Genomic DNA, 24272 nt, shown 5'->3' with positions numbered 1-24272 from the left:
CTAACAAACTAAACTAAACTTAATCACAAAAAAGCTAGCACTTTACCCCACATTTGAAATAAACAGCAATAAAGAGAGTAAAACATTTTTTTTTTCTTACCTTCTCCTGGGAAAGTGGCTCTTTGCTGAAAGTCACAGACGATCAGACGGTCCTTTCTCCAGCCGAAGAAGATGTCCTCAATCCAAAAAAAAAGTCCACACAAAAGACGATAAAACTCACAAAAGACTACAAAAGACTAACAACCAAAAAACAGTAATCCAATGATCCGATGATCGCAAAGGCAAGCCAAAGCTAGAGAAGACAATTCTGGTTCAAACACAAGTGACTTCACCTGAAGTCTGGAACGTTCTGTCCTCTCCCCCTTCTATTTATAGACTCCAGTGAGTCACAGATGCGTCGTCTCTCCACCAATCAGAGCGGAGGGAGGGGAGGGTGGGGCTCGTGGGGGAGGGGAGGGGCGCTGTTACTGGGCAGAAAATACACAGGGATGGGAGGGGCTGAGGAGACGTGCTCTGTGCGGAGCAGAAACAGACACAGACACAGAAACAGCCTCCGTTTGGACATGATTAGTTTAGTGAGTTTAAGGACTACAAATATAAACCAGGACAGGAGAGATTATTTGTTTCTGAGATACTTATATCTGCACAAGAGCTGTGTGATCAGGGGAGAGTTATTTTATCACAATTCTTAGTAGATTTCTGTTTCTCTTTGGCTCAATGGTTAATCACTCAGACTGGAGTTTGAGAGATGTAGTTTCTAAACTGGGAGTTCTTTGTACTTTATATACAGATATTATACAGATATACTTTTACTCCTGTGATGACGTGATTTCCAATAATTAAATAAGACATGTATTATACTGATGGAAAATATTTGCTCTTAAAGAAAGGACAGAAAGTGGCCAGAGAATGCATATTTGCATTTGCAACAATAGCATGACATTTATTGAACATGTAAGTCGTTTTTATTGGGTTTACTCAAATAAATCAACACAGAAGCTAAATCTGTGGAATAGTGGTTCATTGATGACAGGTGGAGATGCATAATGAGATCCTACATGTGTTTGCCTGATCGCTCACATGATTTAATCACACTTAATGTAAGTAAAGTCAGAAATGCCAGGCACGCTGGTGCCTTCTGTATGTGTAGTCACAAAGTTTTACCCAATGTTAAAATGATTTTTATTTTTTTTAAACATGTGTTCCATTTGTGGGAAATAAAAAAGGCGCGACAGCGCCACCTACAAAAGTGAAAATACTCCCATGAAAAAAAGATAAACAGTATGTTGACCCTTCACCCCTGGACACAACAAATGTAAACCAATGACAGTGGGCGCGATAGCGCCCCCTCTAGTTTGAGAAGAAAAAATGCATTGGTAGTCAAACAATTAGTTTGTAGGAAATGTATGTAATTTGGCAGAATAATAGTTGATGGCATCCTGATAAAATAAGCTAATAGGAACCACACGGTGTTTTGTACGGTGTTGCCATGGAGACGACTGAGGCCCACCATGTTTTTCTGACGGGACAGACACATAGATCTCACATTATACAACATTACAGCGCGTTAGCGCCCTCTATAAGGAGCTTGTGGCCAGTGGTCATTGAAGTACGGCCGTACAACGCTGCTTGTGAAACAAAAAAGATTTGGGGCGCGCTAGCGCCCACTACAGGTTGGAGCCATTATTCGCATGGACAGGCTAAATATTTAGTTTTGACAAAGATTAATGGCACATCAGGGCAATAAAATGTAGTTGGCGCGTTAGCGCCCTCGGTAGGGTAGGGCAATGGAGATGCAACAATCGAGGCACAGACGGTGGTCAGTGAAATAGAGCCCGATGCTGCTTGTGAAATTAAATAGATTATGGGCGCGCTAGCGCCCTCTGCATGTTGGAGACATTATTCACATGGAGAGGCAAAAAATGCCGTTTTCATGTTTACTGACAAAGATTAATGGCACTCAAGGGCAATAAAATATAGTGGGCGCGCCAGCGCCCTCTTCAGGTGGGTGCCATTATTCACAAGGACAGGCTAAAATGCAACTTTTCGTCTGTGTTTACTGACGGATTAATGGTACATCAGGGCAATAAAATGTAGTGGTGTTACAGAGGCGCTAAAGGAGGCACGGCCCGCGAGGGCCGTTCGATGCCGCTTGCGGCTTTAATTATTCTTTCTTTCTTTCTTCTTCTTTCTTCTTCTTCTTCTTCTGCTCTTTGAGCAGGAATTTGACCCCCTGAACATTGTCGAAAACTCACCAAACTTTGCCCAAAATTCTGGTCCGGCGAAAAATTAATTAAAATGTGTGTTTCATATTGGGGGGGAAAAAAATGGCGCGACAGCGCCACCTACAAAAATCAAAATACATTGCGCCAATGGGGGAGGGGCCGAAGTAAACTTTGTCGTAGAGCGACGAGATTCGGTACAGATATTCGTCATGTGACGAAAAAAAAAAAATATTATTGTGGCCACGCCCCCTGACAAACCGGAAGTCCGCCATATTGACAGGAAGCCCGGAGATTGCTGAGTCAGCGTTTTCGCTGACGTCGCATTTTAACGAACTCCTCCTAGGGCGTTTCACCAAATGAGCTCAAAATCGCTCCAGCTCATCTCGAGATGTGGGGCATCAAAAGTTATCCAAATTTTTTGGCTATGTTTTACGGTTTGTTTGCGGCGAAGCCGCAATCTTTCCGAAGTATTATGCGATTCATCAAAAACTAAAAATCGCTCCCATTCGCACAATCAAACTCCGATTAAAAATCGGAAATAAACATTTTATTGATCTTTCACCCCTGGACACAACAAATGTGTAAAAGTAACATTGGGCGCGATAGCGCCCCCTCCAGGTGCAGAAGAAAAAATGCATTATGGGAAAAAAATTAGTTTGTCGGAAATGGATGAAATTCGGTACTAAAATAGTTGATGGTGTCCCGATCCAAAAAGCCAATGAGACCCATATCGTATTTTGTACGGTGTTGCCATGGTGAATCAAAATACATTGCGTCTATGGAGGCGGGACCAATCTGGGCCAACGTCAACTTTGTCGTAGAGCGACGACATTCGGTACAGATATTCGTCATGTGACGACAAACAAAAAATATTATTGTGGCCACGTCCCCTGACAAACCGGAAGTCCGCCATTTTGACAGGAATCTGGAAAATGCTGAGTCAGCGTTTTCGCTGATGTCGCATTTTAACGAACTCCTCCTAGAGCGTTTCACCAAATGAGCTCAAAATCGCTCCAGCTCATCTCGAGATGTGGGGCATCAAAAGTTATCCACATTTTTTGGCTAAGTTTTACGGTTTGTTTGCGGCGAAGCCGCAATCTTTCCGAAGTATTTTGCGATTCATCAAAAACTAAAAATCGCTCCCATTCGCACAAACAAACTCTGATTAAAAATCGGAAATATACATTTTATTGACCTTTCACCCCTGGACAAAACAAATGCAACAAAGTGACATTGGGCGCGATAGCGCCCCCTCCAGGTGCAGAAGCAAAAATGAATTATGGGAAAAAACTTAGTTTCTCGGAAATGGATGAAATTTGGCAAAAAAATAGTTGATGGCGTCCCGATCCAAAAAGCCAATGAGACCCATATCGTATTTTGTACGGTGTTGCCATGGTGACGCCCGGGGCTCCCCATGTTATTGTAATGGGGCTGACACATGAATCTCACATTATGCAACATTACAGCGCGTTAGCGCCCCCTGTCAGGAGCGTGTGGACAGTGGTCATTGAAATACGGCCCGTCAGGGCCGTCTGATGCTAATTGTGAAATTAGAAAGTTTATGGGCGCGCTAGCGCCCTCTGCAGGCTGGAGCCATTATTCACATTGAGAGGCTAAAAATGTTGTTTTGATGTTTACTGACAACGATTAATGGCACATCAGGGCAATAAAATGCAGTGTGGCGCCCTTGGTAGGGTTACAAAGATGCGGCAATAGAGGCGCTAAAGGAGGCACGGCCCGCGAGGGCCGTTCGATGCCGCTTGCGGCTTTAATTTGTCCTTGTGTTTTGTTCATCTGAGAAGTCGTAAAATGCACACTCAAGAACAGTAGGTGGCGCTGTGCTTGTGCACTGTCGACACCGCCGACAGCGAGGAAGAAGGTTTGTCCCTGTCGCGTTGCCGTACAGTTTTTTAAGCTGCAGCGAAACACTTATTTTAAACAGATTTGTACTTCCTACTTTGAAAGTCCGCATCCATCCTGAAATGGGAAAAGAACTGAAAACTTAACGCACAGTGGTGGTGTTTTTTACCTGCTTTTCACTCTACTTTTGGTACATTTCCCTTGATTTTGTCGTTTCATCTTATGATTTTTTTGACTGCGCTGCTTTGGATCTGAATTTCTGCAGAAAATGCAAAAATGTGAGAGAAATTTTATTATTTCTGTCTCTTGCTGCTGCGATTTTGATATAAAGAATATGCCACAACAGCAGCCAATCAATATTAGTAGCAACCAGCAAGAGCTCTACTAGTTACTATTTGGAAAATATTTACAGTTCTTTTCAACTTTCTATACAAGAAAATGTATTTAATTAAAAGGGTCAATGTCTTTTTAAACAATTTAATTATTGAATGTTTGGTACTTTTGGAAAGATTTGGAGTAGATTAAGAGAAATAGAAGAAAAAATGTTAATGGTAGGGCTGGGGACGTTAAACAATACCAGGATGGTACTGGGGGAAAAGTACAACTGATATAGAAAGGTTCCGTGACCACCTTACAGAGCGTCGCCATTGCTGCAATACCTCCATCTAGCGGTTTCCGTTAAAGCTAGTTTTCCATTAAAAAGCATTGCCCTTTACACATGTTTTAAACAACTGTAAAGCCTGGTTTCTCTTTTTTTTTTTTACTTTCTACAGCTAGATATTCCTCCTAACACTGGGTTAGTTACAACTGAATAAACCAGGTGGGTTTTAGTAAGGAACATTTTAGAAATCTCATATACTAATGAGGGCCTGACTTTGACTGACAGGCCGTTAGCATCAGAGCTAACGGCGCGGGTGTGGTTACGACCGAACTATGCGCCCGAGCGCCGACTCTACAGTGAAGATCCCGCCCTTATGCCCTTTTTAGGAACATGCTCCGTCACAGCAGGGTAGAAGGAGTCTGTAAATCCATGACTGACTCCCTGTTGAATGTGGTCATGAACGTAAACCGAGAGGAGTGAGCAGACAGACAATATCTGTCATTTTATTTTTTACAATCTATGGTGGAAATCTAAAAGACTCTTGACCAGAGAGCTTGACCTATAGGCCAGTGTAACGCCTCATTCCAAAGCTGAAACCTACAAAACTCATCGCAGCTTCTTCTTTGTTTTTGATGTTATGTTTTTTCTTGCTTTTTTGTAGCGTTTTGGCCACATAAACGCAACAAAAACGGGACAACATTGCGAGAAAAAAACACAAAATGTGGAAAAAAGTGCATTAAAAAAAGTGATAAGATGCATAAGAAACCCAAACGTGACATAATCGTGACAAAAATGCGACAAAAACGAGGAAAGAGCTTAGATTTGTTTTATAGACCAGGCGTTTCAGTGACATAGGCTATAAACTCTCAAGTCAAAAAGCTTTTAGATTTGGATAATGCCAAACTCGAGAAAATGTGCTCGGTTAAGAGGTTTTAGTAGAAGTAACTTGGTTGTTTCAGCTCAAATAAATGATAGAAATCTAAAAGAAATGGGTTTTTTTAAGCAATAAATTGATATTGTTCTGTTTTCTGGTTCTAAGGGACTGAAAACAAAATCGTTCCAGTATTGGTATGGTAAACCAAGTCTCGTTTATGTACTGGTATCAAAAAAAATAAAATAACGGTGCCCAGCCCTAATGTACGGTGATTTTATAACTGTTTTAGATGCTGTACACCAGGGGTGTCCAAACTTTTTTCATGGGGGGCCGCATACTGAAGCGTACACAGGGTGAAGGGCCATAGATCGGTGGTTAGTGCCGCAAAACCTTTCACTAGCAGAGGTTTAAATTGCGCCCCACATCTTTATTTATGCTCAAAACCTTCATGCCAGCTCTGTCTCACAGTAAAAGGTTAGTTGTTTGGTTAGAATTGTGTAGAATTATTACATTTCAAATAAAAAGGACTATCTCTGATGATGTGTCCCGATTCAGCAAGAAGGCACAGGGCCACCAAAAATTGGTCTGAGGGCCGCATTTGGCCCCCGGGCCGCACTTTGGACACCCCTGCTGTCCACAAATGCAGTAACATCCATTTATTTTAAAACCTGCGTCTTCACGGGTTCGGTAACTTGAGCTTTTCCTGTTTTCAGCTCTTTTTGTTGCAGGACCTTTCAAAAGATGGAATGTCCTGTTAAAGGCCTCATCTTTCCTCCTGTCAAACCCATGGATGGAGGACTTTTGAAGCCCTGGAGGCGATAGTTAGGGCTTGGCCGCGTGGAGACGTGGGTAAATTCCACGTGTAGGTGAAAAGGTATGACTGATGACACACATGCGGTGAAAGGTGAACTGCTGCAGTCACATGGTAAACAGGTGTGTGGACGAGCGGAGCTGAAGTCATCGGAGGAGCTGTAGACTTGTATAATGCAGATGACGCAAGAGAACTGGAGCCAGGGCTGGTTGGAGCTCTTTGGAGGTCTGTGGTAACATCGGTTTAGTGTTTACAAATCAGGACTTGTTGTTTTTCACTCACTAGTTAGTCCTTTTCAATTCAAACATGACTTAAGGGCCTGTCTCACTGGAGAGAGTTGTGGAGACGTTGCGGAGACTGCCGTAATGATAGTGATAGTGCGTATACAAAGAACCTACCTCACAGGCCTGCAGACTAGTTGGAGACTAGAGGCGCCGCTTGTCACGGAGATGTCTTTAGACGTCCCCTGGAGATAAGGCGAGTCTCTGGTGGAAACAGACATGTTTGATTTCAGCGGAGTCTCCCAGTGGTCTCTGAGAAGTCTACACGGTCTCAACTCTCAAGCAGCCGTGGCAACACTGCAAACACTATTTGATGTCCTCAACCCGTGAGATGGTTCTGTGACGTCTCCCAGACCTGACGGAGACCAAGGAGATCTCAAAAAGTCGTACGTTTGAGATGTCCTTATTCGACAGGTCTCGGAGATATTGCAGGGACGTCGCAGAAACGTCTCACAGGTTGAGGACAACAAAGAGTGTTTCCGACACAACTGTTTGAGACCGTGCAAAGACTCGGGGACCATGTAGAGACCACATGAAGACTTGTGGTCTCCGCTGAAATCGAATCTGTTTGTTTGCGCCTAGACTACCTGGAGACTCGCCTTATCTCTGTGCCAACAGTGGCGAACCTGAGGAAAAGTGCAGATACTATTGGTCAAAAGTGACTCCAATAAAAGTACAAGTTGCTCGGGCACATTTTTCTTAAAAATGTACTTGTTACCATGTTACAATGTTGTTTATGCATTAAAGGGACTATACGGAGTTTAAAAATGTTTTCCTCCTCCTACATGTTCCAGCCATGTCCTAATGTGTAGAATGAGCTCAGACCTGTTCACCACAACTGCCTCTAAAATCAACTCAAAAAATTGTTATTTCGGGTCTGAAGTGCCGTCATGCACAAGCTTAAAGGGGGGGTATTATGCAAAATTGACTTTTTCAAGCTTTACATCATGTTATTATGTCATTCCCTCATTAAAAACATGCCTGAAGTGTTGCCTTGGCACATTCACGTATTTTTGAGAAATCTGTAAAAACTCTGATGGCAGCCATTTTAGGGATAGGTTTGCCTGAGTCCTCCTAGGAACGCCCCCACCTCCTGGAGACGCCTCCGAGCTTTCGTCACCAGCCGAGTAACCAACCACTGCTCCCCAGCAGAACCCCCTCCCCACTGATGCCACAGACAGCATGTGGAGGGGGCGTGTCTGAAAGGCTCAGAGGTTCTTAAAGAGACAGAGGCCTATTTCAAGACATTTGCACCAGCCATTTTGATAGAGCAATTTTATACAAGGCAGTTATTCTAATTTACTGCATTTACAGACCAACAGAAGGTTTGGTCATCATTGTGGTGTTATGTAGACTGGTGCTATGTGACTGAAAAAAGCATAATACCCCCTCTTTAATATATAGACTGCAGTTACGCATATGACCTGAGGTGGCAGTAGTGAGCATTAAATGACCAACTTGCATCTAGTCTCTTTAAAAACAGACCTGGAGACAGCTAAGAAAAAGCTCCTCCTGAGGTCCTACAGGACTGGGTACGTTGTTTCTGATTCCAGTACTTTAAAGGTGCATTATGCAACTTTTTATGCAGAAAAATGTTGATATTTGTAGGTATTTGACCTTGTAGTGACCCAGCAGCTGTATGAGTGGTCAGCATGGGACCTTTACTTTCGATCCCGGTGGTCTCCACAACAATCCAAGATCTATTGTTTTGTAGGTTTTCTGGTGAGAGGCTCCGTCAGCAGAGAAAACCTTCCAAAGAGTGTATCCTGGAGCGTCCTAGAGACCACCGTGATCAGAAGTAAAGGTGCCATGCTGGCCACTCATACAGCCACTGGGTCACTACAAGGTCAAATACACACAAATATCCACTTTGTTTTCACAGAAAAAGTTCCATAATGCACCTTTAACAATACTTGGTTGTCAATACCTTATTGATACTTTTTTCGGATAGCTACAGTAAAATGCAGTATTCGTCGTCTAGAGCCAAGCAACAATAATGTTTGGAAGATCTGCAAATATACAACATCCGTTTTTTAAAATGGTGTAAGAAATTGGGTGAAATGGTGATCTAAAGTGAGTACTTTCATTTTATCGATACTAGGAGTGCCAAAACTTTATTTTTTGATGCTATACTGGTTTAACAGTGCCCAACCCTAGTCCTGAGTCCTTAATCCTGTGATCGTGGAGTAAAAATGCTACACGGGCCCCCCCCCACCTTATAAACTATATGCTAACGATCTGTTAGATCTGTTGAAATTGTGTAGCCCTGATGCTAATGCTAATGCTAATCTTAAAACTAATACAGCAGCAAAAGAGATGTTACAATCCAACAGGTCAAAGCTATTTATTCACCGTTTATTTTCTGACTTCTGACCCGACAACCTTTGAAACCAGCCGGGCAGGCCGCTCCCCTCTGTGAGCACGCTCCCGTCAAATGGGAAAGTCAGCTCCAAACATGGGCAGTGAACCTTCCACTGGACCAGCTTATTCCAAGAACGGACTCGGCGCTGATTGTGGGGATTGTAAAAACACAGCAGTCAGTTATCAGAGACCAGATAAAATGGTCATTGTTTAATGAAAATACATGCAATCAATCAATCAAAGTTTATTTACATAGCACCTTACAACAACACAAGGAAGACCAAAGTGCTTCATCTAATCAAATGTTTATCCTTCAGTTTGTATCTGTCTGTTAAGAAGCAGCCTTCAGGTGTGGTCATTCCCTCCCTGTTTATTCACATAAATTCCCCTGGAAAATCTCCCAGATTTTGAGCCACCCTGGGTGAAATGCAGTTATACTTAAGGCCAGCAGGGGGCACACGTCCACAAAACTATTAGCTATACTTTAAGTATATTGAATATCCATGCAAGCAGCGCCAATAGAGAGGGTTTGGTTTGTTTGTTTGTTTGTGACTGTGGATGTTGACCCTTAACCCCCACCTGAACCGAACACATTTTCTCTGATGCTTTTTATCCAAACCAAAGTGACAAGAAATCAGGTAAAACAAAGGTAAAAACATCACAGAAATGCCACAAAAGAGCAACAAAAAAGTGACAAAAGCGCAGTTTCGTGGGTTTTTTAATGAAAGCTAAGATTTAGATTTGGATAAAGCTGAACTGGAGAAAATACGCTTGGCTAAGGCGTCTGGTCCCATACATGGGACTCATGCATGTAAACATGCCATGCAGGATTGTAGCCTTGGGCTAGTTTGCATTTGTTATCCCACACTCGCACTCTCAGACACACTCTCATTCATCCTGGCCTATTGTACATGTTTTTAGTGGTGAATGTGAATAGACCCTTTGAAAGAGTTTTGCTTTGTTTATAGTCGGTGCATCTGGAAGAGATCAATCCCCAACACTGGATTTCTAAAAATGCAGCAATGCTGGAAAGTTTGGGATTCCAAAATGCAGGTCAAAATCAGTTCATTAAAAACACAGGACAAAGAAAGTCCAGAGACATCATTTATAAAGGAAATAATGGCTTCAATATACAGTTTACACTTTACAAAACTTGACAAGCTTTTCTGAAAGTAGTTAAAAAGCCTGAATAACGCTGTGCTCCTGGCAAATGGTAACAGGTCAGCTAGAGTTGACTAGAGTGCTTTGAAGACAGGAATGACGCCTCCTAGTGGAAAAGTGCAGCTAATGACAAAACTTCAACAAAATCACTGCACCAGTGAAGTGAACGTTACTTTTAGTTTCAACATTATTTATAAGATAGCAGGATAAGACACGTACCATACAAAAAAAGGGTGTGTGGCAAAATTAAAAGTCCCTTAATTCAATTCAATATGGACCTGCCTACACGTTTCGACAAAGTGTCTTCCTCAGGACATACATTTTGACCTTATGCCCTGAGGAATAAAGGCATACAGTGCCCTTCTTCCTTATTTTATGCCCTGCTCTGAGGAAGACACTTTGTTTGTCGAAACACATAGGCATGTCCATCTTGAACTAAAGGACTTTTCATTTTTCTAAAACAGAGTGCCTCGGAATCTGTTTTGCCACACACCCTTTTATTGATTGGTTTGTTTGTTTGTGTTTGTTTGTTTGTTTGTATGGTACGTTATGCAAGATCCTGCTCTTTCTTAGTCCATAGGCCTTTTCCTAGAAGAGCACCTGGCTTTACAGATCTTTACAACATTGCTTGGATCCCACAGCAGTGCTTACCTACAATGTTATTTATGTTTTTAATCATTTCTCATGTGAAGAATATTGTTAGCATCTTAATAGCAAACTGCTGTAGCATTAGCTGCAAAAATATTTAGTAAAACTCTAGATTGGACATGGCACTCGTTGATGTGGCGGCCATCTTTTGACCCGTCAGCGAGGCTAACCCCTATGCCACCAATGCAAAACCAGAAGCAACATTTTCATTGATTCGGCGTCAGAATGTGAGACACTCATTGTTTGTGATTAGTTTATTACTTCTCAGTCTCGTATCTCAGTCTGAATCAGGTCATTTATTTTATTTTCTCGTTCTTTAGTCGTATTACTTTTGTTTTCTCATGGGTTCAGAGTTAGCATTCACTGTATCACTGTCCCATGTTCAATAAATATTGGTCATGTCGTGTTAAAAAGTACAGAAACACTGTTTTAAAGGAGGAAACAAATGTTATATTTGATATAAATAGAAGTGAATGATTTGAGAAGTGTTTGACAGAGGAATATCCATGAACAAATGGAGCCAAAGTCTGTGCCTCCAATAAAACTAAAACAACATTTGAAAAACTATATTTTCTTTGATAATTGTGACTATGTCAGATCTGCAAAGAGTCATGAAATATCTCAAAATAGATCCAAACAGTATCAAGGAAATAACTGGCGTTTCCATTTGATTACACTGCACTGGGTTAGAAGGGCCAGTCACAAGATGGCCGCCAAAATGTCCATTTGTTCAAACGTATTCCTATGGCCATGTCCTATCTAGAGTCTTATTAAAGATCTTTTCTTGACAACGTCATTCAGCTGAAACACTCTAAGGTCGTACATTGTAATTTTCAAGTGGAAAAATAACCCAGTCATCTGGAAATGCACCATATAAGACCTTTAACCCTTGTGCACCGCTGAGATAATCACGATTTCTATGTGTGTGAAAAACACACTCAAAACGTATTTGTACAACAAATTCACACTGTGTAGAAAAAATAAATACAAAAAACACTGCTTTACATAAAAACTGAATGTGTTTTAGACCAAATTTATTTGTATTTTCAATAAATTTGTGCAGCAAAATTCATCAAGCAATGTCATTATTTTCCAAAAGAAAATTCTGTTTAACACCAGGTGGAATCCAACCCTGATTCAAGTCAGATTTATATCTTTACAGCAGTGGAAAAAAGTGTTGTGAAATGCCGCTAATGGTGTATAGACGTCGTAGTGCACATGGGTTAAAGTGATAGTCTGTAAGATTGCAAAATAAGAGAGAAAGCTCAAAAGGAAATAATAAAACCCCTCCTTCCCTCCCTTTTGGACATGAAAGCCACACCTAGTTTTCAAAATAAGGAGAGAGAGAGAATCAGATTTCAAAGGCAAAAGATCAAATTTGTTTCCTGATTGGACCTCACAGGCCGGTTCAAAGGGAAGCTCGTCTCATTGGTCAGAGTTATGGCACCGGAGATTCAGATTCATTGCTGGGATGGACTTTAGATAAAAAAAAAATATTGAATATTACTTACGTTATGTGAAATTGCAGGCCCAGACAAATTATACGCAATTTCTAAAACATTTCAACTTACAGACCATCACTTTAACCGCTAAGCCCCCACTTTAACCGAGTGCATTTTCTCTAGTTCGGCTATACCCAAATCTAAAAGCTGCTGGACTGGAGTTTACAGCTGATGGGCCAGAGTAATGCCCCATTTGAAAGCTAAGACCTACAAAACTGGTCTGATTTTCCTCGAGTTGTTGCTGTGTGGTCGTCACTTTTTAGCCGTATTTTTGCCGCTTTTTCATCTTGTTATTGTCGTTTTCCAGACTTTTCAGACAAACATTGTGAGGTCCATTCCATCGACGTTCCACTGTCCTACAGATAAAAGGAGCTCCGAAAGTCCCTCTCCCAGTCTTTGTCTCTCTGCTCCTTCCTCCTGGCCTCCTCCCTCCTCACCCCCCTGCCCTCTCCCCCCTCTCCCCCCTCTCGCCTCCTCTTCCCCGGGACTTGAACCGCCTGCGTGTCCCCTGCCCTGAAGTGCGTCACCCTGGCCTTCAGACTGCGCCCGAAGCCCAGCCCCAGCGTGTCCCGCTTGAGGACCGTGGGCACGGGCTGGTGGGCCCCGTCGCCCCCCGGGCCCAGGCCGCTCCCGGGGGCCCAGCCGGAGCGCAGCATCATCCGGTATCCGGTGCTGGAGGCGGGCAGGCAGTAGTGGGGCGTGGGCGGGGGCCGGCGCAGGTTGAACTGGTGGAGCGTGGAGGAGAGGTGGGACGAGGGGGGGCCGGTGTAGGACGTGTCACACACTTCGCACCGCAGACAGGGGGCGCTAGAACACAGGGGATAGTGAGGATCCACAGGTTAGGGTTTGTCTCATACGAGTCATCAAGTGGACCTGAATGGTTGCAATAAAAAGCAGTAGTGTAAATGTTTCAGTGATAAATGTGGAGTACAGGGTTTACACAGGCTGAAGCAGCTGATGTAATGCTTTCAGTGCCAAAAACTCAAAAAAAATCAGCGTATATTTCATTTTAGGATTTGCAAACATTTCATCAAACAGAGACATCGGCAATAAGCACCAGAGGGGTTAGCCTGCTCATTTGTGTGTCCGTGAACTCACCTTTTGGCTGGTCTGGAGCTGCCTGTCGGTCTTGTGCCAAAACTATCAAACTCTTCGACCACTTCTTCATGGCCCGCTGCGGAGTAAACAAAAAAAGAATAAGCTGAAAGCCCATCTCGACTGCGTGGGTCAATCAGGCCCCTAATTTTGGCCCAAACAAACCACACACATTGAAATGTGTGAGCGAGTCCAGATAGTGGAGCCATAACTGTGACCCATAAGGCTCACGGCCATTGGTTGAAAGGCTATTAGTCTCAAGTGACATTTCTTGATAATATTTATGTTATCAATATCTTGAAAGTGAGGGAAGAGTCAGGACGGTGGCAGGAGCGGACCATAGCGGACCATAGCGGACCATAGCGGACCATAGCGGACAGGGGGAGGACAGGACCTGGGATCAGCCCGACACAGACACCATCACTTTTTAAAGGGGGACTTTTTCAAGCTTTACATCATGTTATTATGTCACTCCCTCATTAAAAACATGCCTGAAGTGTTGCCTTGGCACATTCACATATTTTTGAGTAATCTGTAAAAACTCTGATGGCAGCCATTTTAGGGATAGGTTTGCCTGAGTCCTCCTAGGAACGCCCCCACCTCCTGGAGACGCCTCCGAGCTTTCGTCACCAGCTGAGTAACCAACCACTGCTCCTCAGCAGAACCCCCTCCCCACTGATGCCACAGACAGTGTGTGGAGGGGGCGTGTCGGAAAGAGTCAGAGGTTCTTAAAGAGACAGAGGCCTATTTCAAGACATTCACTACAGCCATTTTGAGAGAGCAATTTTATACAAGGCAGTTATTCTAATTTACTGCATTTACAGACCAACAGAAGGTTTGGTCATCATTGTAGTGTGCTATAGACTGGTGCTATGTGATTGAAAAAAGGATAATACCCCCTCTTTAAATATAGTGGGCACATTTCCGTCTGTCAAATTAGCGATAGATTAGCCATGTTGTACCATCTGAGCAAATTTAGCCTATATGTGTATGTGGATCTCTGGTCACAATTAAAAAAAAGATTTAGTTTACTGTCCACTTCCTTATTGTAAAAAAAACTAGAAGGATTCTATGTTTTTATTTCTCATTCCGGTTTAAATGTTCTAAATATCGGTGACATGAGGCCACAGTTTCAGACCCTAGTCGCCTTCAAGGGTCCGAAATGTTTGTCTCACATAGTTTTTCCAACTAGGACTGATATGAACGGCCGGTCAGTTCTTTCAGTTTCTGTCTCCGTTACGCAGCCCTGGTTGTAAAAACAGACTTTAAGATAATATTGTACAAGCTCCGCGGCGACGATACAAACACTTTAAATCATCAACTTTCCAGCGGATAAAACGGTCCAAATCTTTCTTTGTTGCTTTACGCTAACTATCAATATTGTTTGGTCGCCAAAAGAAATTCTACTACCCATGATGCAACAGATGTTGGGCAAGATGGGCATTCGGCTTATTAAAGCAGTACTAAGTAACTCTTCCCCCTAGAGGCCATAAGTGCAACTGCAGTTGTAGTAGCAAGTTACGATTTTTTAACCTATTAATTGTCTTGGAGAGTAGACAGGAAAGGTGAGGGGAGAGAGGGTTACTGTGCATCCAATTATACAATGGAAATATTTTTTTTCACTCAAACTTGGCTGTAAATACTGTTTAAAGTGACGTTAGCCCGCAGCTAGCTGTGCCCGTTAGCATGTTAGCTTCTTCTTCGTGATTTCATTAGTGTGTATTGCTTGCTCCGCACCGGGGGCAGTCAAGTTGCAAACATGGTTTTCTGGTCAGAGACACCAGGGGGAGATGAAAGACCCTCCAATCATCCCATAAACACTTGTATTACCCCCACAGGGACTACGGAAAGGATTTGTTAAGGTAAACAAGTTACTTAGTACTGCTTTAAGTATTAAACATGAATGAAGTCGTGTTCCAATATGCAGCCGTGTTAGTGAGTGGCTTTTACAGTAGTAGATATTATTAATTATTCTCAACTAAACTTTCTGGTTCATTTTTCCACTCTATGCAAAGTCAATACAATTCAAACAAAAATACTAAAGAGAAGACGATTTGTGAAGACGATGTTTTTCGTCCCAGCATTCAAAATGTAAATTAGTCATTTCTGAAGTAATTGGCCAATGAACTTTATTGGGATATAGACTGAAGGACTGAAGACATTATGTGCACTTATGAAAACAGAATTTACATTTTTTTCATATATTGCAAATCTAATCTCCATTGTTAAAGTAATGAGAAAAAATTCCCATTTTATATTATTCATAAAGCGGTTCGAGCACATTCACTGTAAATTTCATGGGCTAAAACACTTCTGATCATTTAAATGCCTCGCCAATCCACGAGACTCATTGGTTACCTTCCATTGCGAGGTCCATGGCGTCGCGGCCCTGTAGGTCCACCACTCCCACCCAGGCGGCTCCTCTCTGCAGCAACAGTCTGACCGCAGCCCGGTGCCCCGCCCAGCTCGCGCACATCAGGCCCGTCCACCAGTACGAATCCTGCACAAGAAAACCCCCCCACAAAGGTTTAGTCCCAGTTCACAACTGGCTTAGTTTAGTGATGTTTTTACTCTGAGTTTGTTCATATCACAAATTTAGTCCTTACATGTTTGTTTCTTTCAGGAGCTTTCTATCATAGTAGAAGTCTTCAAACTATAGAATATAGAATAGAATAAAAAATATAGAATAGAATATAGAATAAAATAGAATAGAGTAGAATAGAATAGAATAGAATAGAATAGAATAATTATTGAAAAAATTATAATCACGATTATTTTAAAGAGTATTTGTTGCCTTTAAAAAAAAGTCTTTATTTTATTTATATATTCATTGATAAAAAAAAAAATATGCAGAATATTTTCTGTTTTCTGAACAGTCATAAAAGTACAAATGATTTCAAGTTTGCCTCGATTAAGGAGAGGTCTCTGTTTCACACCTGCCCCCTGCTGGCCAGCCCTCACACCTGCACAAGTAAACTGAGCAGCGCGGCCTGATGACATCATCACACAGCGCTGTTTGTTTTTATGTCAGGCAAAAGCATGAGCCATGGCACGGGAAATGTGAAGGGAAAATAATCCCAGCGCCATGAAATAATGCAAGTCTGCTCTGCAAAAAAAATTAAATAAATAAAAAAACAAGGAAAAAAAAACGTATTTTTTTCCGATTATGCTAATTTTGTAATCGTTTGGTGTAATAATCGAAATTGTAATCGAATTTCGATGAATTGCACAGCCCTAGAATATAGAATAGAATAGAATAAAATAGAATATAGAATAGAATAGAACATAGTATATGAAATAAAATAAAATAGAACTGAATTGAATTGAATTGAAGAAGCTATATACTGGTGGGTCTGACGTTTCTTACCCCCGTTACATACTTTGGGGATCAAATGTTACATTTTAGACCATATTCACCAGGTTTATGATGAGCAGCTAGCATCATCCATCAATTAACAACAGCCAAAACAGTGTATGGGAAGGATCATTTATTTGTAGAGTACTATTTGAACACTATCTGGAATTCTTCTACTTCTTTACCAGCCGCATCATTACATGAAGAATCACATCTATCACCAGTATTTTACATTTTACAATATTGTCATGATATGGAGGGTGGGAACGTTATTATTTTACCTGGAAGTTGATATCGGCTCCCTTGGACAGCAGATCTTTCAGGGCGGAGGTGTCTCCTTCATGGGCACAACGCAGCAGACGAAGCCCCTGGAGCTCTCCTCCCCTCTGCCCATCTCCTCCCTGTCCATCCCCACTTCCAGAGCCGCCAACTCTCCCTTCCTCGGAGACCGGCAGACCACTCGCTGTCCCGTCTCTCCTCCTTCTCGCTCGTCTAGTTTGATCTTTTTGTTTTCTTCGCCGGTGCTGCTTTTCACTCTTTGCCGATGCCCCTCCCGCATCTTTGACCAGGTCTTCGTAGAACTGTTTTACCTCATGTCCAGTGAGTGCGCAGGAGGGGGGAGCAGGGCTGGAATGTTGCGGCGCTGCCCCGAAAACGTCCGGATCACTGGCACGGGTGAAACCTAAAGTGGCCATGGCGAGTCAACCCTAAAGGCAAGCAAATCGTTCGATGGATTTGAAAATAGTTAGCACAATCAGATTTAAGATGCAACTAAAAATTTTCCTTTTTTGGGGGTGATGTGTATTATCAATCCCAGGGAACGGAATGTGACGCAGAAACATCACGCGAATAATTCTGAATACTGTCACCACTTTTGGACATCTTTATGAAAAGATAATTGGACCATAATATGATAATAATTGGACCTTTATTTGTGAGGAAAAAAACAGAACTTTGAGAGCATTTTTGTTTCAAGTGGATTGTCCCAGTAATGACAGATATATTAGCTATAATATTCAAGAATTTATTCAAGCAGGAAAAATCTCATTGAGATCAAAGAAGCAGCAACACGGGAGTAAATACTTAACACATTAAAGACCCTATACCAGATGTTTTTAATTGCATCCTAATTCTAAATTTTTGGGCACATTTCACTCAACTGACTTTTCGGGGGAAAAATAGCCTCAAAGTTTACGAAGTTGATAGAAATGATTTATAATTAGATGCACACACACACAAACATCTTTCCCCCAATTGAGTTTACAATATACTAAAGAAGGTGAAAGGCCCGAGGGTAAAATCTGTCCCTCCAGCAAAGAAGCTCTGGCCCTCGAGATGATTTTGAGAAATATTAGTACACAAATCAGAGATCAAATACCTGGCAAACAACTCTTCAAAATGTGGAAAATACTGTCAATTCTGTTGAAACTTACTTGATATGAAATGCAATGCCCTTATTTTTTTTTTTTTTTGCCGATTAAGAAAAGTAGCCCTCCACCAAGCAAACGTGCCTGTCCTGCCATAGTGCCTATAAGCGATATGAACTTTAACCTTATTGTCCCAGAAAGCTAGCTCAAATGGTGCCATTGTCCAACATGCTACCTTGAAATTTGCAGTAGTTCATGAATTATTACTATAATAATAGTTATTTTTAGTATTACACCCTTGCAATTATTATTATTAAAAGATGAGTAAACGTACATTTATTTCATGAGCATGGAGCTTGTTTACAAACAGAAAACTGTCATGTGCACTAATGTGTTTAAGCTAACTACTGTAGCTAAACTGGTGAACACCTCAAAGAACCCAATAGTTCTTGGCTTATTCCATCATTCATATTTATTTCATATATATATACATAGATAGATTTAAGTAAGAAGCTACCGAGCAACATAACAGGGAAGCTATTAGCATGGTGCTAAGTGAGATTGTTAGCATATCCTTCAGCACACACTTGTATAAAGTTTATACACAGAAATAAACTCACAGAACATGGCGGTGAGCTGGCATTAAGCAGTCCGGGATATTTGTAAATGTGGTGACAGATCTTTTGGAAGTGACCCGAAATAGCAAGGGTTTATTTTAGTGTTAGCATCAAGTCAGCATAGCATTACTTGTAAACAGACTGGAACCGGAAACGGAAGGATGTCAGTAACGTTATGTTTAACGAGTGCTGCCCCCTAGTGGTCGCGATACGAATTCTGTATTGATGCCTGACCTAAAATAAATCATTGATTCTTATGACTCTGTGGGAGAAAGTATATATATAAATAAATGTTCAAATATTAACCTCCATGCAATAAAATGCTTCCTTTTAGCAGTATTGTTATTTTTTTTCTAAAAGGACTGGAACTTATATAACTTTAACCTCTTAACACCCGCCAAAACCAAATGCATTCTCTCCTCTTTGCCATTGTCGTCACTTTTTATTTCCCTTATGTGTTTTTCTCACTTTTTTAATGGCACTTTTTTTGTTACTTTTTTGATGTATTTTTGTCACATTTTTTGCTGGATTTTGGTCACTTTTTAATGCTGGATTTTGGTCACTTTTTTTGCTGGATTATTGTCACTTTTTTGTTGGATTATTGTCACTTTTTTGTCACATTTTTGCTGCTCTTTTGTCACTTTTTTGCTGGATTTTTGTCATTTTTTGCTGGATTTTTGTCACTTTTTTGCTGGATTTCTGTCCCTTTTTTGCTAGATTTTTGTCTTTTTACTGGATTTTGGTCACTTTTTTTGCTGGATTATTGTCACTTTTTTGTTGGATTATTGTCACTTTTTTGTCACATTTTTTGCTGCTCTTTTGTCACTTTTTTGCTGGATTTTTGCCTTTTTTTGGCTGGATTTTTGTCATTTTTGCTGGATTCTTGTCACTTTTTTGTTGGATTATGGTCACTTTTTTGTCACATTTTTTGCTGCTCTTTTGTCACTTTTTTGCTGGATTTTTGCCATTTTTTTTGGCTGGATTTTTGTCATTTTTTGGCTGGATTTTTGTCACTTTTTTGTCACATTTTTTGCTGCTCTTTTGTCACTTTTTTGATGGATTTTTGTCACTTTTTTGCTGGATTTCTGTCACTTTTTTGCTAGATTTTTGTCTTTTTACTGGATTTTTGTCACTTTTTTTGCTAGATTTTTGTCTTTTTGCTGGATTTTTGTCATTTTTTGCCGGATTTTTGTCATTTTTCATCCTCATTTTCTCCTCATTTTTTGTCGCCATTTTAAAGAAGCTTTTAGATTTGGAGAATTTGGAGAACAGGAGAAAACATGTTCAGGTGGGAGTTAAGGGGTTAAAATACCGGGACAGCATTATCACAGTTGTTTACTGAACCATTTCCACACAGGTCGATCCATTACATTTAAACTAAATCTGTAAGCAAACTTTCCCAAAACAATGCATGGCTCCTTGCATAGTGATGGCTGAATGACTGTATGGGTTTCTACAAGAATACATCAACATGTTTTCTTTCATTACAAAGAGAAGATTTATTCATGGATGGTTTTAAACAATTGTGGTGGTTACAGAGAATCATAAATGTACACATAGTTTGAAAGAGAGAAAAACTACAGAAGTGGTTGATAAACATGCAAACTAATTACACACAAATGTCCGATCGGCTTTTAATATCCACTGTCCTGTACAGAGGTGAAAGGAGGACTCACGTTCCTCACTTACTGTAAGTAAAAGTATCAGATAGAGGGGAAAGTAAAGTATAAAGCGCATAAGATAGGCGGGCATGCCTTTCAAATCATTTGTTTGATTAATGGCTTCATTATGTTAAATACAGTTTTCCATATTCTGAAGATAAAACTGGGACTTGCTCATGACCCATCAGTGCAGCATGATTACACAGCAACAACAAAGGACCCATGTCACTGGAGAGAGTTGGGCACATACAAAGGGCCTATCTTACCGGCCTGGAGACTAGAAGGAGACTAGACTCCCCGCTGGTCTTGGAGACTTCCCCTGGAAATAAGGCGAGTCTCCAGGTAGTCTCGGTGAAAACGAACCGGTTCGATTTCAGCGGCGTGTCCGAGTGGTCTACAAGAGGTCTCCGCGGCGCTCTCAAGCAGTCGTGGCAACATAGCAAACACTATTTAGTTAGTTTGATTTTAGTTTATTTCAACAGGGACAATGTGCAAAAAACATTAAAGATGCTTTGCACTAGATTAGTTGTCCTCAACCTGTGAGACGTTTCTGTCACGCCCCTGCAATGTCTCTGAGACCTGTCGGATATAAAGGAGATCTCAAAGAGTCGTATGGAGTCTTTTTCCACATCTCCTTGGTATTCACTACTTGCACATGACCCATAATGCTTTGCGCCTTGGGGGGTAGCTATGACCTGGAGGGGTTTGAGTGCGAGTGAAGCTACAATGATAAAAACAACTCCTGCTGTGGTCACATTTGCTCCAACAATCAAAAACATAATCCGGAACTACAAAGCTCTGCACACCAGGTTAACCAGAGCTTTTTCCCGATCGACTTTTTAAAATCAATAGATAAAAAGGTACAGATTTTTTTGAGCTTTGGTTCAGTGTAATTTGATATAATTTTATGGTATTTAGAAGATTAATTAATATTAGTCTCTTCGATGACAGCTCGCAACCCCCCAAGGCACTATGCATTATGGTATTGCACAAGTAGCTAATCTCACTTTTTAAAGTCTCCATGTAGTCTCCGCTAAAATAGAACCTGTTCATAGAACCTGTCTCAGAGACATCACCGTGACCAGCGGCAACTCGAGTCTCCAACTAGTCTCCAGGCAGGTGAGATAAGCCCTTTATGGAAATGTTAAAGGGATATTTCAGGATTTATTTATTTTTGTAATTCATGCAGTATTTGAAGAGTTTTGTGGCGCTAGGCTAGTGCACTGCTAGCACATTTCTATGGTATCAGCTAGCCTGCATTAAAAACAGTCTGACACACTCCACAGTGCACCTGAGGCAAATCATACACCATATAATACCATATAAATGTCTGTCGATAGAATAATTTTAACCATTTTGCATTTAAAATAAGTTATATTTGAGCAGCATGAGCTTTGTGGTTGTATAAGCTACGCAGCGGCGGAGTGATCTGCTAGAAAATACTCCCTCAAAATGTGATCGTTCATGTGCTGCAAGGTCAGTTATATTCCAAAAAATATTCTATGGACACAGACATTTATATGGTTAGTCTGGCGTTATAAGTGATTTGCCTCAGGTGCACTGTGGAGCGGGTCAGACTGTTTTTAATGCAGGCTAGCTGATACCATAGAAATGTGCTAGCCTTGCACTAGCCTAGCGCCACGAAACTCTTCAAATATAAGAACTGCATGAATTAAAAAAAAAAAAAATCCAGAAATCAACAACACTCTGGATAACTAGGAAATGAGGCCCTATGTCAAAAATCCTGAAGTATCCCTTTAACCTCCTCTCCTCCTCCAATAAGAACCTTTTTTAGACAAGCTTAAATGTAATTGAGTCAAAGCCACACTGCATAACATTTCACCCAGTAAATCAGGGTAAAAAAAAAAAAAAAAAAGTTCAAATCCGGTTCAAGAATAATTATTGTTGTTGTTTATAATATTTAATATAATTTACTGTTTTTAGTTACATAATACTTGGGTAAAATGTCATAGTTTTGGAAAATTCTACCTTGAAATTAACTCACGACCCCCCCCCAGGTGCCAATTGTTTCCCCAGAGGGTTCCCTGTCAAAATACCGCTGTGTGTTTCTGTGTAGAGTTTGCATGTTCTCCCCGTGTCTGCGTAGGTTTCCTCCTCTGGTTTCCCCTACCACTAAAACATGTAAAATAGGTTCCCCTCTGGGGCCAGGACTCCCCTGTTAAAGAGTTTCTTAATCTCAGTGGACTTTCCTGGTTAAATAAAGGTAAAAAAAATCTCTCTGTATATATATATATATATTACTGTAATGGAACCCTCTCCTCTCATTAGAACGGACTGGTAACTTTAAACGTAAAGGTTGCTTGCCACCTAAACTTATTGTTACTTTCCGCTCATATTTGTAGCCCCCCAATTCTTCACAGGGACGAGTTTAAAGGCACATTTCACAACTTGCAGGGTCACTTGTTCAGGGTTACTTTCATAGAAATGCTAAAAAACTGGACTGCAACTTCATGAAATTGATATAAATGATTAGATGCACAGTGTTTTTTCCACTAATGTCCGAGTTAACGATGCACTAAAGGACAAAACAACTTCCATTCCATTGCTAGAGTAAAATAATCTGCTGTAGTATAAATGAGTAGTTTCAGGAACACTTTTGGATTGATGTGATTCAGGGGAACAGGCCAAAAAGAAAACGAGCTGGAGGCATCCCGCTCTCAGTAAAGTCAGGTCTGAAGAGAGGTGAGCAACTCAGCCCAGACACGCTTTTGTTTGTTCAGTTTTTAGAGATTTTCCAATAATAAAACATATCTGTTATAAAATAAATGCTTTTATTTTGTTCTATGTATTGGGTCAAATCTTATATGGCGTGGCTTTAACTGCAGTCCCAATAAAAGGTTAAGACCATTGGAAAAACGGCAGAAATTCACATTTTGCATGGTTGGATCTTAACAACGTTCTGAGTAGAACTTCAATATGCAACGAAGAAGAAATGGGAGTGAGAAAAAAAAAATATTGAGTAAAGCTGATGATTATAAAATTTAAAATATATCTCTCTATATATATACACACACACACATATTTTTATATGCAAGCAGCAACCTCCCTCTCTCTCTCTCTTGGTACAGCTGCATTTTTCGCCTTTTCTTGCAAACTGAATAAGTGGTTTCTGTGCTACACATTGTTTTACTGGATACTTTTGTGCGTCTTTGCTATGTTTTTTTCTTGGGATTTTTCTTTACTGCAAAGAGTCCATAATGGTCCTGAAGAAAGCAGCTTTCTAAAAGTAAATGGCAGCTTATCAGCTAAACCCATTTGAGAGCCACAAATGTGGAGGCGTCACAAGAGGAGCTACAGGAAACAACAAAGGGACAAACAAGGAGGTATCCCGGTGAGACTCGCAGCAAAGCCACACATGCCTGCTATTGTTCAGGCTAATGGACGTTCACTCAGAATAACACAGATTAACTGCTAAGCTCTTCACAGACGATTGTGAAAGACTTGTGGAGCGGAGGGAGCTGCGCAGGAGGAAGAGGAAGGAGGAGCTGACCAGTGCAGGACACCACGCTCTGAAACAGGGACAAACCCAGGAGGCGGTGCACTGTTTCAGAAGATCAGAGAGGCACAGAAGGCAGCCAGCCAGGTTTTCCTTCGGGTGCTACAGTTTCCTCTACCTCCAAAAACATATACAACAATACAGCACTTACTATAAACTGAAATAGTCTGTTTTTTCATCTGATCAAAAGCTTTGAACCACATGCCTTTAAAAGGATTCTGTGTCATTTCCTGTCAGGTTTTCACTCTTTCATGACTTTGTCCTGACGGCAAAGGCAAAACCTCTCGTTTAGTCCGTGAGCTGGATAAGCAGAGCCTCTCGCAGAGCGCCATCGCT

General features: G+C 41.1%; 1 protein-coding gene across 1 annotated transcript; it reads right to left on the bottom strand.

Annotated features, from left to right (window-relative positions):
- Positions 1-12628: 12628 nt before the first annotated feature.
- LOC306960276 (G patch domain and ankyrin repeat-containing protein 1-like) lies at positions 12629-18900 on the bottom strand. Its single transcript, XM_079552654.1, has 5 exons — positions 18762-18900; positions 17056-17481; positions 15778-15919; positions 13423-13498; positions 12629-13131 (listed from the first exon to the last, which is right to left on the bottom strand). The coding sequence occupies exons 2-5, from the start codon at positions 17467-17469 to the stop codon at positions 12681-12683; spliced, it is 1083 nt and encodes a 360-aa protein (XP_079408780.1). The 5' UTR covers positions 17470-17481; positions 18762-18900; the 3' UTR covers positions 12629-12680.
- Positions 18901-24272: the final 5372 nt, after the last annotated feature.

Source organism: Gobius niger (assembly GCF_951799975.1).
Source record: "Gobius niger genome assembly, chromosome: 3".
NCBI lineage: Eukaryota > Metazoa > Chordata > Actinopteri > Gobiiformes > Gobiidae > Gobius > Gobius niger.
The sequence above is the reverse complement of the archived record's forward strand: the minus strand, read 5'-3'. Positions and strand labels throughout refer to the sequence as shown.